Source organism: Phascolarctos cinereus, unplaced genomic scaffold, assembly GCF_003287225.1.
Source record: "Phascolarctos cinereus isolate Bilbo 61053 unplaced genomic scaffold, phaCin_HiC Scaffold_2;HRSCAF=192, whole genome shotgun sequence".
In the NCBI taxonomy this organism is placed as follows: domain Eukaryota; kingdom Metazoa; phylum Chordata; class Mammalia; order Diprotodontia; family Phascolarctidae; genus Phascolarctos; species Phascolarctos cinereus.
Window position 1 is genome coordinate 312,709,600 of NW_027555625.1, and position 18,842 is coordinate 312,728,441.

The 18,842-nt window shown below is 45.0% G+C and overlaps 1 protein-coding gene across 3 annotated transcripts in view; it reads right to left on the bottom strand.

Moving 5' to 3' along the window:
* The window catches only part of SNPH (syntaphilin), a 43,339-nt gene that overhangs the window by 14,221 nt on the left and 10,276 nt on the right, over positions 1–18,842 (bottom strand). For 2 of the 3 annotated variants that reach the window (XM_078150185.1, XM_078150187.1), the window contains exon 3: positions 445–722. In XM_078150185.1, coding sequence (XP_078006311.1) covers positions 445–689 — 245 coding nt within the window. In that variant the 5' untranslated portion in view covers positions 690–722. The remainder of the gene's footprint in view (positions 1–444; positions 723–18,842) is intronic. The other variant, XM_078150186.1, reaches the window with a different exon arrangement.

Genomic DNA, 18,842 nt, shown 5'->3' on the forward strand with positions numbered 1-18,842 from the left:
ATGGAGACAGGAGACAGAAAGAAGGAAAGAAACACAGACAGTGGGGCAGGGAAGAGAAAGGGAGGGAAGGGAAACAGAAAAGGAGAGATGAGGGGGAGACAGAAGGAGAGAGACAGAGAGAGAAACAAACAGAGTCAGTGAGGGAGAGATGGGGAAGGAGAGATCAAGAGGTAGAAAACAAACAGGAGAGACAGAGGGAAAGGGAGGAAGGGAAACAGAGGGGCAGAGAATGAAGGAAGGAGACAGAAGGCAGAAACCGTAGAGACACAGAGATGGGGAGATATAGAGAGAGGGAGGGAGAGTCAGAAACAGGGGGCAAAAGACAGAGACAGAGAAAGACAAAAGAGAGACAGAGACCAGCGGCCAGCACTGGTAAAGATTCATACAAGGCCCTCCCTCTCAGCCCCCAAGTCTGCAGGGCATAGGGAGGAAAGGGTAACTTACCTGCGAGATCCAGTGGAGGGCCTTCTGCTCCCAGGCAGGGACATGGCCATGAGGCTGCGGGTCCTGGTGAGGGGTAGGATGGGTGCCGCGGCTGAGGAGAAAGGGCGGGTTGGGACGGCCGGGGGAAGGGCCGGCCCTGGCCAGGTCATCCTCTCGCTGGGGCCACTGCCCGGCATGGCTGCCTCACCTCCTCTCACCCCTTCAGGCCTTGGACAGGGCCCCTGGCTTACCCTAGGGCTGAGCATGCCCTGGGCGGAGGAGGCCCCTGCTGCCTCAGCCTGGGAAACGTATTTAAAGACAATCCTCCTTTGGGACTGTTCCCTTTCCCCCGACCTTATAATTCTAGAGTAACAGAGCTGGAAAGAACCTCAGAGGTTATCTAATCCAACTCTCCCCATTTTATAGATGTGGGAAACTGAGGCTTAGATTAAATGATATGATATAGTGAGTCAAGAACAAGGACTAGAGCCCAGGACTTTTGACTCCTAAGAAAAAATTTTCAAATCAGAAGGGATCTTAGAGGTCACTTTGTCCAACTCCTTCCCCCACACCAATGCGCGCGCGCACACACACACACACACACACACACACACACACACACACACATTTTACATGTAAGAAAACCAAGGCCCAGTGAGAAGTAATTTGTCAGATACCTCACACACACATTGAGTTAGTGCCAGATATGTGAGTAGAACGGGGACTCCTGACTCCCAGACCAGAACTCTTTCCAGCCCTCCCTGCAGGCTGCCTCCCTTGGTCTTCCTCAGAGTAAGTGGTACCCTTTCCCTGAGCCCTGACAGCTCCAGCAGCCCCTCGGGCCACACCCTGGATGCTCCCCTAGCTGTCCCATCTTCTGCTTCCTTGAGGAAGGATTCCCTGAAGCAGGAGCTGGCACCAAGATTGAGCTCCCTGCCCCCATTTTCAAGAGGCCAATCTCACCAACCGTCACATCAGCCATATCCACTGAGAGCCCGGTGGCACAAGGCACTGTGCTTTCCGTCTAAAGGGGAAACAAGACAGACCGACAATACTAACACACAAATGTAGATATATATGTGGACACAAAACATCATGGAGGTGAGCTCATGGCTTGGATAGGCACACAATATGACAGTTTCTACAGATAAAACACATGACACGAACATGCATGTAGGTATCAATGGGAACACATGGCTTTTGGTATTGATATTACGTATGTATTGTTGTAGGCATGCATGTAAGAACACATATGCACACATGCATGCAACCACCTATAAGCCATGCCAACAGTGCCAAGGCCATGGGCAAGCCAGGTTGGGGCTTTGGTTAAAAGATGGGACAGGAAAGAATGATTTATTTAGGTATAGAACCCCAGGAGGACAGTAGCCAGAGACTACTCTTCCCAAAGGAAGGGACACAAACATGGAATAGGACCACATATCACAGACATCTCTACAAGTTTCTTTCCTGGACTGACCTAATACTCCCCAACCCTTCCCAGGTCTCCCAGGCAGCAAAGGCAGGATCAGAACTGTGATCCACACCCTGATTCTTCAGGGCCTCCTCTTACTCAGCCCTATCTTTCCTTGGTGGCAGTAAGGGAGACAGGAGCCTCTTCCCACCCTGTTTCCCATAATCCTCCTGCCTCTTCTCATATGCCACTAGTCTCTTCTCTGAGCGTAGTGCTTCAATAAAAAGCTAGGCCCACCCCAGCCTTAAGGGGGTGAAAAGCCCTTTAAAGGAAAGGGTACTGAAAATAGAGAAAGCTTATCTGCTTGGGGAATAAGGGAAATGGGGAAGAAAGCTTGGGGTGGAGGGGTAGGGTAGAGAAGAAACTTGTTAGCTAAAATTGGCAGTGAGAAAATCTGTGACTTTTGAAAAGGGACATGAATCCATCTAGCCTAAGGGGAAAGGAGAGGGATAAGAACTGGAAGGGAGGTCATCTAGGGAGGTGTCAAACTCCAGGACCACAGGCCACAAGTGCCAGCAAAACTCCCAAGTGTCCCAGAACCAGATTAAAATGTAATTGGGAAATGTTTAACAAAACAAAGTACAAGGCAACACAGATAATGTCATTTGTGGTTTTCTAAGTCAACAGACACACTGAAGGGTTCTGTTTGTACTTGACAGCGCTGCTCTAGCTCTAGCTGAACCTTTTATGCCATGCAGAAGACCACACTATAACATCCCCACCAAAATAAACACTTTCAGTGATAGAGTCCACAGCAGATTAGTCTACTTTAGTATTTTGTTAAGAAGTTAATTGATGGGGGCAGCTAGGTGGTACAGTGGATACAGCACTGGCCCTGGAGTCAGGAAGACCTGAATTCAAATCTGGCCTCAGACACATGACACATACTATCTGTGTGACCCTGGGCAAGTCATTTAACACCAAGTGCCTCACAAAAAAAAAAGTTAATTAATGATCTTGTGATTCCACTTTGTTTTTTCTTAAGATTGAACTAAAATATTTGTGTTGTTGTTCAGTCATGTCCAACTCTTCATGGCCCCATTTGGGGTTTTCTTGGCAAAGATACTGGAGTGACTTGCTGATTCTTTCTCCAGCTCATTTTACAGATGAGGAAACTTGAGGCAAATAGGGCTAAGTGACTTGCCCAGGGTCACCTGGTGAATAAGTGTCTGAGGCACACAGGAAGGTCTTCCTGGTTCCAAGCCCAGGGCTCTTTCCACTATGCCACCTAGCTTCCCCAAACTAAAATCTGCCTCTACAACTTTCATCCATGGTTCTAATTCTGCTCTGAGGTGAAGCAGAACAAGGCCAATGTCTCTTTCATATAACAGTCCTTCAAATACTTAGCTCTTGTCCTCCCCTCGCACCCCATGTTCTCTTTTCTAAAATTCCCAATTCTTTAAAGTGATTTTTGCATAAGAAGGGCTCTTCAATTTGGTTACTCTAGTATGGGCACACTGCAGTTGATCAATGTACCAAAAAGTGGTACCCAAAATAGAACACAGCATGCCAGAATGAGGTCTGACCAGGGCAGATTTGGCTCCTTCAGCTTTCCTAGGGCTCCACTCACCATTACCATGGCTTTGCAAACCAAACTCCCCTTCCCTGGCCACCATTCCTCAATACCTATTGTCTCCTTTCATCAGAATGTAAGCTTCTTAAAGTCAGGAAAGATCCCCTTTCTGTATCTGTATCTCCAGTGCTTAGCACAGGGTTAGGCACATAGCAAGCTCTTAATAATTTCTCATTCATTCATTCCTCAGTTTTAAGTGGTCGTCTGATGGAATAACCACTCGAACCTGGAAAGTCTCCAAGACTCATCTAATCCTTAGGAAGGCAGGAGCTATGGAAGGTTGAGTTGGGCTATAGTCCAGCTCCCAGATCTCTACCTTAGGCTCACGGGAAACTGTCAATAAACATGCCCTAGGTACTGCACAAAAGTGGACAGTACTTCCCTCAAAGAGTTTATATCCCACTAGAAGTCATCACAATGGATTAGCTTTATTTGCTTGGTCTGAGATAATGCCTTTTCTCAACTCTGCAGAAATCCCATAGACTGTGGTCTTCACTCCAAAAGTTATCAACCCTAGGACTAGGAGCTGGGGGAGAGTTTGGGGTCAGGCCCAGGACCAAGGACACTCAAGCCAAGGAGAGGGCACACAAGGGGTGTGCACCTCAGTGAGATGACCCAGGCCATTGCATCTGACTGCTGCTAGCAAAAGAAAAACCGGGGAACTGGGCAAGGAACTGGCCTAGAAAGCTGGCATTCAGACCTAGGAGTCCCCAGTTGTGGGGAAGACACCCTGCTCAGCGTTAGTGGCCCCCGCTGATACTCCCTGCATGCCAGGCAGTTCTGGCTCAAGGAGAGAGTTTCTCACAGCCAGACAAAAGGAACCTGCTCAAGTGGCCCGTTTCCTGGCCCGGCACACAGAGCACAGCCTGTTTCCCCTCAGCAGGATGGGGCAGGACACAGCTCATATTGTCTTCTCTCCGTAGCTCACAGGTGTCAGGTACCTGGCCCTCGGGGGAGCTGCCAGACACTTGGCTGGTCACCTGAGCTCAATGCCACTGCCCACCTATCCCCTAGCAGGCCAGGTGAGGCTACCCACATGAGAATGTTTCCCCATCAGGCTTTGAGCCCTGATCCCAGAGTCCTGAGGCCAATTACTGGCTCTGCTACTACCCTGGTAACCCTGAGCAAGTCAATCAATCTCCTTGTACCTCAGTTTCTTCATCTGTAAAATGAGAATATGAGACTAGAAAACTTCTAAGGTTTTTTCCAAGGCAAAATTAATGATCCCGTGATCCTTCTCACTACTCTTTTTTTTGCAGGAGTTTACTTCAAGGATCAGTTCAGGTGCTTTTTACAAGAGCCATTTCCTAATCAGCCTAGATGTTAGCTCCTCCCTCTCCCCAGGAAATCACTTTGTATTTACTTAGGGAACTTAGGGTTCATATTTCACCTGCTAGTAAGGTCTCTGACACCCCTTGTTATTTTCTGTCTCCAATGCCTAGCTGAATGCCCTCCACATTTTTATTGCTGCTGCTGAGTTGTTTCAATCGGGTCTGATTCTGTGACCTCATCTGGGGGGTTCTTTGCAAAAATCCTGGAGTGGTTTGCCATTTCCTTCTCCAGCTCATTTTACAGATGAGGAAACTGAGGTAAACAGGGTTACTTGATTGTCCTGAGTTGCCCAGCTAGTATCTGAGGTAAAATTTGAGCTCAGGTCTTCCTGATTCCAGGCCCAGCACTCTATCTACAACGTCACCTAGCAGTCCAACCACTTTGCTACCTTTCATAAGAGATGCTCAATGGGCGTTTTTGGAAGTGACTTCAGATGTGACCACCAACAGAGATCGAGGAGAACTAAGGTTGGCTCTTCTGCTTACTCGGCCGCCTACACTTTTTTTCCTCTTCTTCTTCTTCCTCCTCCTCCTCCTTCCTCCCCCCTCACGCCCAAGGCCAAGGGTTTGATTATCAATCCACTGTCTAATACCAATGAAGAGGCCCAATACCCTAGGAGCTTTCTGTGGTTTTCTTCAATTTAGGGAAAGAGGCTCTGTGGGCAGTGTCCAAGCTACAGAGAGTCAGTCAAGGAAAATCTGTGCTTTCATAACCTGACTGGGGACAAGGGGGATGAAGTGGAAAGCCTGGGAGCCTAATTCTTCTCCTTTGACAGCCTTCATATTGTCAATCTTCATGAAGTCATCCATCCTTTCATACTTCTAGTTGCCCTCCTTGGGATTTGTTCTAGCTTAGGAATGTCCTAATTAAACTATGGGCCTAAAACTAAACTCTAAATATGGTACAACCAAGGCAGAGGGCGGCAAGATTATCACTGCCACCATTCGGGACACCGGACTTCTGTGCATTCAGTTAAGCTCAGTTAATAACCCAAAGTACAACTAAGCATTACTTGTAGACATGGTAGCTACCTTCAAGGTGCTCAAAGTCTAAATGAAAATACAAGATTCCCAAACATGAAACAGTGAGGTGCTAAGCAATATGGTAGCCAGTGTAATTCAGAGAGGAAGAAGAGCTAAGAGTCTAAAAAGTTAAGGAAGGCTGCTCTGAAGAGGTAAGCCTTGAAGGATGGGTAGAATATGGAGGAGAAGGTGGGGATATTCCTGGGGAAAGGAAGGACAGCTATGCATAAGCCAGAGCCTGACTAGAGGGTGCTGCAAGCTGTCCAAATATTCTTCCTAAGGTCCAGGTCTGAGCACACTCCTATACTCAGAGTCATAGCTGGAAGACATCTCTGAGGCTATCTAATCCAAGCCAGACCTGAAGAAGAGCTCTTCCAGAACATCCCTAACGAGTGGTCATCCAGCTTCAGCAAGAGCTCCAGTGAGGGAGCATCCACCCTTTCTCCAGGCAGCACATTCTACTCTCGGACAATCTCATTGTTAGGAATCTTGTCCTCACATCACACCTGAAGTCACTTCTGCACAACGTCCCTTCCTTTTTCCTGGTTCTGCCCATTGGAGCCAAGCAGAAGTCAACCTCTCCTTTTTAAATACTTCAAGACACAAACAAACAAACAAACAAACAAATAAATAAATAAATAAAATAGATAGATAGATAAATAAGCAAACAAACAAATAAATAAGCTGCTTCAAGACAGCTATCGTATCTGTCGCCTGTTCCCCTCCAACACACATCTTCTCACTCCAGATTAAATCTTCCCATCCCCGTTGCTCCCCAGTCAATTCTCATTCGGCATCATTTCAAGATCTTGCAACATCCTGGTGCCCTCCTCTGGACACTCTGCAGCTTATCAATGTTTTTCTTCAAATGTGGTACCCAGATCTGAATGTTTCCCACTCTTAATGTGGCCTGGAATTACATTAGCGTTTCTGGCTGCCATATCTCTGTTGACTTTTATTGATCTTAGAGTTCCCTAGAGTCCCCGGGGAATTTCTCAGACAAATTCCTATATAGCCATGCCTCCCCATCTTGTACTTAGGTACTTGTACTTAGGAAGTGGATTTTTTTTTTAACGCAGATGTAAGATTAAATACATTTACCTCTATTAAATTTCATCTTATTAGATATGGCCTATAAAGCTCTTGGATCCTGACTTTGTCACCCTAAACACTCCAGACAGCTCTTCTATCAGCACACCATTTGCAGATTTGATACATGTCATCTATACATTAAAAAAAATTATTGATGCTTTAAAAAAAAACAACATCATTGTCACTTCCCAATACCATCCCCTGCCATAGTACCCTTCCTTGGAATGAAGAGAAATAGGCAAGTGAAACAAACAGACACATCAGGTATGTCTGACATCCCTCTATCCAGGTGCCTGATAAAATGTTAAACAGCCCAGGGGCAAAGACAGATCACTGAGGAACTCTGAGTTAGACCTCATTCCAAGCTGACATAGAACCATTAATGACTGTTTTTTGAGTTGAGCCATTTAACCAGTTCTGAGACTACCTGACTGTACTATATATCTCATCCACAAGGAAAGTATGGAAAACAGTCAAATGATTTGCTAAAATCTAGATAAATTATATCTATAGCACAGTTCTGATCTATCTGTGCAGGAACACTGTCAGAAAAGACAATGAACTTAATGGGAATAACCTGTTCTTCACAAAGCCAGGATCACTGCTTCCTTTTCAAGATGTGCTCTAACCATCTCTTTAATAATCCATCCTGGAATTCTACCAGGAATTTAAGCCAAGCTCACTGGCCCAAAGTTTTCACATTTTATTATCTTCCTTTGAAAAAAAATCAAAGGGGCATCTAGGTGGCACAGTGGATAGAGCTCCAGCCTTGGAATCAGGAGGACCTGAGTTCAAATCTGACCTCAGACTTTGACACTTACTAGCTGTGTGACCCTGGGCTAGTCACTTAATCCCGATTGCCTCAGTGAAAAGCTCGGAAAAAAAAAACAAGGCAAATCCTGGCTTTCTGCAGGCTTAGAACCATTCATTCTCCTGTTCTAAACTCACTGTGGCTCAGAAATCACACACACACACATCAGCTCTTTTGGTCATGTGCTTCATGTCAGCTGGCTGACCTGCTCTCTCATTATCTCTCTACTTATCTTAGGTTCTAATTCTATATTAGTCTTTTTTTTCATTCTTTTTTGTCCTTTACAATTGAAAAGTTGCTCTCATTGGAGGAGAAAACAGGAACAAAATAGGAGTTGAATAGTTCTTTCTTCTCAGGTGGTGCAATGGATACAGTGCCAGGCCTGGAGAAGACTTATCTTCATGAGTTCAAATCCAGTCTTAGACACTGACTAGCTGTGTGACCCTGGGCAAGTCACTTAACCCTGTTTGCCTCAGTTTTCTCATCTGTAAAATGAGGTGGAAAAGGAAATGGTAAATCACTCTAGTATCATTGCCAAGAAAACTCCAAATAGGATCATGAAGAGCTAGACAAGACTACAAGAACAACAATATCCCTCTTATATAGGCAAAGGAAGAACATGGCTCTCCTCCTGTTCCCCAAAGGCAGAAATTATAATTGCCTTTGAAGAGGGGTGGGGCAGATACTGGATCAGATATATCTATCCATTTTGTCGTTGTTGTCCAGTTGTTTCAGTCATGTCTGACTCTTTGCAATCTTATTTGGGATTCTCTTGGTAAAGATACTGGAGTGGTTAGCCAATTCCTTCTCTAGCTCATTTTACAGATAAGGAAACTGAAGCAAACTGGGTTAAGTGACTTGCCCAGGGTCACACAGCTAGTAAGTGTATGAAGCTGGATTTGAACTTAGGAAGATGAGTCTTCCTGACTCCAGGCCTGGCACCCTATCCATCACACCACCTAGCTATATGCCATATGCAAACTGAACCATTAGAATTGTATAATGTGGAAGATATAGAAGGTCAGAAAAGAACACAAGCCTCCAAGTTTCCACATTTCTGAGGAAGCTGCCGTGCCTTTGGTTGCATAGGTATAAATTATGAGTGGGGGCTCTGGGACAAGACCCCCTTCCCACATGTGCAAGAGACACTCTAAGCCACACCAACCTCTCCTTGTTTCTAAGTCCTCTGGGTTCTGAGGCCTATTCATAGATGTTGGTTCACTGTGCCTAGGATTCCCCTCCCCTCAAGGTTGGGGTTCTCCCCTCCCTTCCTTCTGGTTAGGGGCTACTTTTGGCCTTTCTGGACCTGCCAATTGGGTTACAGTCAGCAAACTGAAGTGGCTGATTCATTTCCCACAGCATACAAAGTGGTCCTTTTATTACTGGGGCTTCCTGGCCCAGGTCTCCCCCCCCCCTGCTGTCTAAGCTGCTCTGCCAACTAATGTCACACAACTAAAGCTTTTCAGGTGCTCTGGAGGAAGGGAGGGGATCAGTGAGATCATTGAGAATAAATCTTGCTGGGGCCCAGAGGGAGGTATGTGTGTGAGGGGGGATCATAGGAGGGAGGAGGAATTGTTTCCTATTTCCCCCACTTAGAACATATTCCCTATCCTCTCCACCTCTCCACAGACTACCTGTCTCCCTCAGAAGCCTTCCCTGACTACCTCATTCTAGGCTAGAGCCTCGAACCCAGCCTCTTCCACTTAGAACTTGTATTATTACACTTTCATTACACTATAACTCTTAGCACTTAATGTTTCCTGTATGTCAGAGTCTTTTCTTCCCAACTCAACTGAGAGCACTTACTGCCTGTCCCATTCATTCATCTGGCTTTTAATTGAACACAGGCTTAGATCGCTATTTAACTGTTTCCCATACAAAAGTCTTTCTCAGCTAGACTGTGAGCTCTCAGGAGGTAACACACTGACTTCAGTTCCCCTTAGATTGTAAGCTCCTTGAGGGCTGGCACTATCCTTTGCCTCTTTTTGTGTCCCCGGTATTTACACAGTGCCTGGCACACAGTAGGCACTTAATGAATGTTTACTGATTGATTGACTCAACTTCCCCATTCCTTCTATAGCCTAGCACAGGACTGGGGACCCAGTATTTCAAATAAAGACTTAGATTCATACAACTTTATAGACAGAATGGCTCACAGAGCAAACACAGAATGGGCAGAAAGGGATCTTAGAATACAGAAGGCTGGAGCTCAAAGGTTCCTTAGGGATTATCTAGTCCACTTCCATTCATTTTACAGAAGAGGAAACAGAGACCTAGAGAGGGGAAAAGCAACTTGCCCAAGAACATCAGAGACTGAACGAGCACCAGAATGCAGGCTTCTTGATTAATCCAAGGCACTTTCCACTATACCATGCTCTCTCTGTAATGCATGTCCCCCTTTCCTGGAAGCACTGTGGGGAGGCGTTTCTGGCTGGATGGGGCTAGCAGCTTCTAAGGGAGATTCTTCTTGGAATGATTTCCCTTGGTGACCTTTCACAGCTGACAAGCTGTTTCAATGGCAAAGACATGTCCCCTAAGTCCCTGCCAGGAAGGGGACAATTGAGGCTATGCAACCAATTGTTTTGCTGCATACAAGAACTCTCTCCCTTTTCTTCTCAGAGCCCCCACTTGGAAACTCCTAGCCCTACCCATTCAATATTCCTCTGGGGTCTTTCTCTGCCCTGAAAGTATCCAGAGGGAAAAGACTGCCACCATGACATTCTGTCACCACGACGCTTGGCTCCAGGTATCTGCTTAACACGGAATACAGAAAGGAAACCCAGAGGCCATAGGGAGTTAGGTTGTGATAAGGACAGCATGCCTAGATACAAATAACCTCCCTGCTGAAATCCCTGCTCTCTGCCTTCCATCAGCCTGCATGAACCACTATAATTGGAGAGTTTCTGGCAGAGGAATGGGGGATGAAGAACCCCAGCACGCATTTAGTCTAACCCATACCTGAAAAGTAATTTCCACTGTAGCATATTCAACCAGTGGTCCTTCGACCTCTGCCTAAAGACTTCCATTAAGGAAGGGGAACCCACTTCCTTCTAATGCTGCCCATTCTACTTACGGGCAACCCTAAACATTAAGAAGTGCTTCCTGACACTGACTCTGAATTTGCCTCTTTGCAATTTCCACCCAGGGCTCCTGGTTCTGCACTCTGGAACCAAAGAGAACTCATCTAATCCCTCTTTTATATGACAATTCTTTAAATACTTGAAGGCAGCCATTATATCCCTTACCCCTCCCCTGGTTTGCTTTCTTTTCTTCTGGATAAACACCCCCAGTTCCTCCAATTGATCTTCATGTTACACGGATTCAAGGGCCTTGACCACCCTAGTTGATAAAGTGGAGAACATTCAGAAGATGGCAATGTTCCTCCTAACCTTTATCATCCAGAACTCAATACCATATTCCAGAAGTAGTCTGACTAGGGTAGAATACTAAGGGACTATTCCCTCCTAATTCTTTTTTTTTTGGGGGGGGAGTGAGGTAATAAGGTTAAGTGACTTGCCCAGGGTCACATAGCTAGTTAAGTGTCAAGTATTTGAGGCCAAATTTGAACTCTGGTACTCCTGACTCTATTCACTGCCCCACCTACCTGCTCTCCTAATTCTTGAAGGCTATGCCTCTCTTAATATAGACCAACACCAAATTAGCTTTTTTTTTTTAAACTGATATATCAGATTGCTGACTCATATTGAAATTGCAATCCACTAAAACTATGGATTTTTTTTTTAGACAAATTGCTACCTAACTACACTTTCCTCATCTTGGAGTTTTGAAGCTGATTCTTGGAATCCAAATGTAAGATTTTATGTCACTCTCATTGTGTCATTCCATACTCAAAAATCTTCCCTGGCTTTTCATTAACTATAGGATCAAGCCCTAATTCTTTATTTTGCCACTTAAGACTCTCCTCCATCTGGTCCTTTTTTTGATTTCTTTTTTTGATTTCTATTTTCATCTGGTCCTTTTCCAACCTTGTCTACTTTTTTCCTAAAATAATTTTTATTGATTTTCATTTGTTTTTACATTTTATAAATTTCTCAATAAACATTTCTTTTTTTCTCTTACTAGAAAATCGTCTCTTATAACAGGGACTTGACCTTTTCTTCATTACGGCCCCCTTTGGCAATCTAGTGAAGCCTCTAGACTCAAGTGCCCTCTCACGTCTCTTCTCTCTTGTCTCTCATTCTGCTTCCTTCACTTTGCATCAGTTCATACAAGTCTTCCCAAGCTTCCTGGTCAAACTTATGTCTCGCTTTCCTGTGAAAATTGTGTTTCATCCAGGCTGGTCTCTTCATTACACTAGGAACAGTGTGAAGTCATTACTAGCTCTGGATATTATTCATGCCTTCTTCCTAACCTGAGATATTTTCTACCTATTTGAATTCGAGAGAAGGGAATCTTAAGCTGGTCAGGGCCTTGGAGGATGAGAGTCCAACCCATCCCTGAAGCAGGGTTACTCTCTGCAATCTTTCCAAAGTTGGGCACCGAGTCTCTGCTTAAATTTATTGGATGGTAATGAATTCACTCTCTCTATTCCATTTTTCGGACAGTTCTAATTGTTAATGTCTAACATTGAGTTTAAATCTGCCTCCAAGTAGCTTCTACTTAGTTACTATCCTACTTCTGCCTCTCTCCCACCGCCCCCAGGCCAAACAGAATTAGGATGTCAGCCAGACCAAGCAACTCACATCTCTGCAGGCTTTATGAATTACAAAGCACTTTTCACACAAGAACCCCACCAGGTAGTCAGCAGGCATATTGTTGTCCTCATTTTACCAGGGAGGAAACAGGCTCAGGGAGGGAAGGTGACTTGCCCACGCTCTAGTTCCTTCTTCTTCATAAAAACTCTTAATCTACTTGAAAATAGCTGTTATAGTCTTTCCTCGGTCTTTTCAAAGATCCTGACAGGGTATGGTCTCCAGTCTTATTACTGTCCTGGTCACCTTCCTCTTGATGGGCTTTGATTTGTCAACACATTTCCTAAAATGTATTGTCCAGAACTAAACACAATATCCCAAATGGGGTCTAACCAGGGCAAAACATAGGGGGATTATTTCTTGCCCTGTTCTCAACTCTCTGGTCTCTTAATGCCCTCTAGGGTCATTAGCTTTTTTGACTGGTGTGTCACCCTATGGACTCAACTAGTCCTTTCATTGCTGTTCAGTCGAGTCCTATTCTTCTTGGCAAAGATACTGCAGTGGTTTGCCATTTCCTTCTCCAGCTCACTTTACAGAAGAGGAAAAAGAGTTAAATGACTTGCCCAGGGTCATACAGCCAATTAAGTGTCTGAGGCTGTATTTGAACTCATGAAGAGGAATCTTTGTGACTCCAGGCCTGGAGCTTTATCCACTACACCACACAACTGCCTTTCCATCCTTATCTCCCACTATTTGCTTACGCAAAGCAAGGATAGGGACTGCACCTATAACTTCATTGATTTAGGCAACTTCTTGGATGAGAAAACCCCTTCTTACCAATGTTGGTCTGCAACTGTTCAGTAACCTATAGTCTTCAAGTGTTGCCTGGGAACATTGAGAGGCTGAGTGACTTTCCCAGAGTCATAAAGCCTAGGTCAAAAAGAGGACCTGAACTCAAGTCCTGACTCAGAGGCCAGGTCTCTCTCCATTACATCACAGCTGCATCTTATTCTTTAAGAAAAGGTTTGCAATTTCCTACCTCTTCATTTTTCCTGACCACAATCTACTCTATCCCCCAGGAAGCCTGCTTCGGCTATCCCAACCCTTGGGGATCTCTCCCTCCTCACAGTTGTGGTCTTTGCTATGGTATCATTAACTTGACCTGATCATGCACTGCCTGGGACTAATCATGTCTTATATGTCTCAGAGCATAAGTGCTCCATAAAGGTTTGGTGATTCCTCACGCTTTAAATTCAACAAATGATTATTAAGCAACAACTACGGGCAAGGCACTGTACTAGCCTCTGGGGATAAGAAGACAAAAAAGGAAACTGTGCTGTGCCTCCTCTCAAGCAGCTTACATTCTACTTTCTAGCCCAGAATCTGTGAAAATTCTAACCAAAGGAGAACTACTTTCAGGAAGCGAGAGCTCACCAGTTCCCAGCTGAACACTTCTCAGAGACAGCCACATCTCCCCCAGTTCACAGGTAGTAAAAATAGCAAAGCTGAGATTTAAATCGGGGCCATTTCATTCCAGATCTTTCCACTACAAGATACTACCTCTCCCTCCCTGTTCTACTCCTAAGCTTCCTGTCATTGAAGCTAATTACACTTGGCTTCTTCCCTGAGAGCTTTAGACCTATGGCCAGGGGATGGGACAGTGTTCCAGACAGAACATGGAGAACAAGAATTTGTTGTACTCATTATATCACTGAAGTCCTTTTCTCCTGCCTCCTCAAGGTGAGGCAGTGCCCTCGGGTTCTCAAAGGCTAAGCTAGCAAGGTGCCAACTTTAGCAGACCCTACCAAGCCAGAGAGGTTTCATGTGTGAGACAGTTAATGGACCAAATATCTGTTGTCTAAGGACTAGCCTCTCTTTTGGTTATGGTTACCTGTGAAACTAGGATGTGAAGGGGCTCAGTCAGAGGAGGTGGAGCCCACACTGATGAAACCAGTGGTCCTAGAAGCACTGAGGAATGCTGCATGTGTAAACACTTGCACTTAGTAAATACTTGACTTCACTGTCTCCAACAAGCCAATAGTCTTTCCTGTGAGGAAAACACAGGAACCCCCCTCCCTCCCTCTTGACCTACTAGGGACCAGAAACAGAATCAGTTTTCAGCCCTTGCCTCAGTAAGAAACAATATTCAATGTGCTGTCACCCCCGGGATTTCCTTAAGGAGGCCCTTGATTTCACAGCTTGCTTGCAGCCTGGACTCAGAAGACATCAAGGCTGCTTTCCCAGGCCAGGCTTCCCCTGCACCACGCACAGAGGCAAGGCAGCCCTGGGAGTTTGGTGTGATACATCCAAAGGGTTGTCATAGCATCAAGGCTAGCCCCCAAGGACTTCTAGTCCCCCTGATGCTTCTGCACAGCCTCTTTCCTGTGAGTCCAGGAGGCTAGGACCAGGGACCTCATCTGGCCCCACACTCTGGCTCCATGTGGTGAGGATGAGAGCTAGGAGGAGGGGGAAGGAACAGGATGTGTTCTATGTTTGGAGGATAGTTAGCAAAGAAAATAGAAACAGAGGACATGGGGCACGATGGAAATGACACTGTGCCAGGAATTCCCAGGTTTCTAGTCCCAAGTCTGCCACTAGCTTGCTGTGTGACCTTGGCCATATCACTTCTCTAATCTGGGCCTCAGTTTCCTTATCTTCAAAATGGGAATAACAAGCCCCGCTCTGGCTCACTCCTAGGGTCCTAATGAGGATCACAATGACTAATGAGCTAGAAGGGTTTTATAAATTGGCTGTAAATGTCATGTAATGTTACTCTAATTAGAAGGTGAGTTTTTCACTCCTTCCCCAGATGACCACGACAACCTCTTCCTCCCACCACTGAGGGATGGGGGAGAAGAATCCTGACATGACCTTTGAATTGCATGAATTCCTACCTTCTACCTAGCAAGAGAGGTGCCGTCTCAGCCCACCCTCACGGGAGGCAAGAAAAGTAGATGAGGTCTGTGTGGGGAGAATCTTAGAGCCGAGAGAGACCTCAGGGGTCATGTGGTCCAACCTCTTACCTTACACAGAAACTGCCTCCATAATCCCCCAACAAGTGTTCATGCAGCCTCCAATTACAGGACCCTTATTTATGCCCTGAGTTGAGTAGTTCTTGGTTGGGAAGTTCTTACTAGAGTAAGCTGAAATTTGGCAAATTCCATTCATTGCTCCTTTTGGGGCCAAGAAGAATTAGTCTAATCCCTCTTCTCTGTGATAGTCCTTTGGGTACTTGAAGACCACCATCTTGCCTCTAAATGTTTTCTTTCCCCAGGTTGATCATCCCAGTTCTTTGACTGATCCTTATATGAAATTTATTCTAATCTCTTCCTCCTTAACCCTCCTCAGGACAATCAATCAGTCTACATTTATTAAGCATTTATTATGTGCCAGGCACTACGCTCAGCATTAGGGATACACGTTCCAGTTTGTCAGTGTCCCTGTTAAAATATGACGGAACAATACACAAGAGTGGGCTAACTAGATTTATGTATCTAGCCTAACCACATCCCTCAGAAAAGTTTAAGTGACTTGTTCAAGCTCACACAGATAGTAAATGACAGAAGTAAATGACAAGATCTCTAGGTCCAACAGTAGCGCTCTTTCCACTGTAGCACGCTCACCCACCCAGACCCCTTAGTCCAAACCAGACGGTACCTAATCCTCACCTACCAGCCTAGCCATTTTGGGAAATGGCCTCAACCCTCCCAGACACCCCCTGCTCTGTTATGACACTCCACGTGGCAGAGGATAGATCACTAAGATCGAGCTCTTTGGGCTCAGAGACAGACCAGAAGCTCTGCGAACCATCAGTGCCAAGTTCCTCTCTACAACTGGCGAGTGTGTTACCACCAGATGGAAATCCCTTGGTGACCTTGGCCACTGATGCTCCCATTCTGGAGCTGATAAAGCCATCAAGGCTCATGGTAGAACCTGCATTAACAATCTAAGCTTTCAATTTTTATAAGACCTTTGGTTGGGGAAAAAAAAAACAATCCCCAAAGGCATCATTTTTGCCTTCTAAGAGGCTCCTTATCCTAAGCATTTTTCAGATTACTTACATACAAAGAAACATGTGTGCATGACCATAGGATCCCAAATTTAGAACTAAAAGGGACTTCAAAGGCCATCTAGTTTTTCTCCCTTGTGTAACAGATGAGGCAGCTGGAACCCAGGGAAGTTCAGTGATTTGCCTGGTGATATTATATAGGGCATAAGTGTCAAGGGTGAGATTTGAACCCAGGTCCCTGACTCCTCTGATAGCCCATGCACATTTCATTATATCATGCTATCTCCCAATGAGTGACAGAATAGGAGCTGATGAGCTATCTAGTCCAACCATATCATTTTACAGAAGAGGAAATTTGGGCCCAGAAAGGGAAAGTGATTTGTCCTAGGTCACACAATACATTATTGGCAGAGTCAGGCCCAGAGCCTAGGTTTCTTGATTCTCACTTTAATATTCTTTGTACTATACCACAGCTGTCTCCCTTATTGTCAAGGCCATCCCTACAGGGTATGGGGTAGCTAGTAGCTTGTCAGTGTGTGTACCTATCACTCTTCACCCAATATGCGCATTCCAGGGAAGTCAGGTTATAAAAAATATGAATGGCAACCTTGAAAGAGAGCTTAAGGAATTTGGGTAAGGAGCGAAAAGGAGAGGAAAAGACCCACTTATTGGGGCAGCTAGGTGGCGCAGTGGATAGAGCACCGGCCCTGGAGTCAGGAGGACCTGAGTTCAAATCTGGTTTCAGACTAGACATTTGATACTTACTAGCTGTGTTACCCTGGCCAAGTCACTTAACCCCACTGCCTAGCCCCCTCCCCAAAAAAAGAACCACTTATTGCTTTGCCTTGATGACAGTGGGTTGTAAAACAGTAGTGTTACTTTACCTCTCTGTACCTCACTTTTCTTGTGTGTAGAATGGACTTGTTGGCACCACCTACCCTCTCAGAATTATGGCATGGAACACAGTGTTATAGTGATACAATGAATATGAATCACCTCATAAATTGAAGTGCTATAGAAATGTGGTATGGTACTAATGTATTTGTGTTCATAAAATAATAATGATAATGGCTAACCCTTATATATCACTTTAAGGTTTGCAAAGCAATTCACATACGTAGATGAAGAAGTTGTCCTAAGAGAAGTACAGTGACTTGCTCAGGGGTCGCTTTGCCTCTGACTGAGGCAGAGTTCAAACTCATGGCTTTCTTACTCCAAGTCCAGCATTCTACCAAGTATGCTGCCAAAGGCGTCCACCATATAATTAATAATAATGAAAAATTAGATTCCCCACCTTCTTTGAACTGGAAGACAAAGGAGATAAAACAAGGGCTAGGAGCAACCTTGAGTACTCATCCGATCTTCAGACATACCCCTAAGATACATCAAATTTCTCTGTTAAGAGCGTGAAGAAGGTGGCAATCTCACAACTTCTTTCAGGGACCCGCTCTTACGTAAGACAATTCCTGAGCTAAGGAAGTGTCCTTCTCTTGTCCAACTGAAACTCTCCTGGCTACAGTTTCAGGCCAGTCCCCTTATTTAGTCCTCAATTATATCAAGAACAACACAACATCTTAGAGCCAAGGGCATATGGGAGGAGGGAGGAGGAGAGTGTTTTCTTCAACAAATTCCTGTGTCTTGATTTGAACTCCGTCATTCCCAGCATGGGACTTGTCTATTGTTCCTAGGGTTTGTTATTAAATCACTCCTCATCCTCTTCTTTGGACCAGGTAATCCTAAATCTTTCCACTTCAGCATATGTCACCCTGGGATGGCATCCAGTTTTCCCGGACCCTTCAATCTTGAACTCTAGCCAGTGATCATGCCATTTATTGACTCAACCAAATATTTTCCAAATATCTATTACATATTCCCCAGATAAGGGTGGGGCAGGGGAAATACAAGAGAAATGAGATTTATAGACACAGTTCCTGCCCTCAAGGAGCAGAGTGAACTTTTATACTTGGCTAAAGTCAACCACTCCACAAGGACCATATGTCCCCTTAGGCCAGAAGAAGAGTATCCTTTCGTCCTTCAGTCCTCTGGGGAGAAACAGCTTCCCAGTAGCCCCTTTTTAGGGACAGACTATCAGATCAATCTGATAGTCCCACTTTGCCACTGAGTATGTAATTTTGGGAAATCAGTTCCCTTCTCTGGTCTTTAGTTTATTACTTATCAATCAGTAAGCATCTATTAAGCACCTACTATATGCCAGGCGCTGTGCTAAGTACTGGGGATACAAAGAAAGGTAAAAGACAGTCCTGCTTTCAAGTAGTTCACAACCTAATGGGGGAGATAATAAGCAAACAAATATGTACAAATAAGCTTCATACAAGATGAATAAATACAATTAACAGAGGAAAGGCACTAGAATTAAGAGGAATTGGAAAAGATATCCTGAAGTAGGTGGGATTTGAGTTGGAATTTAAAAAAGGTAAAGAAGACAGGAGGTGG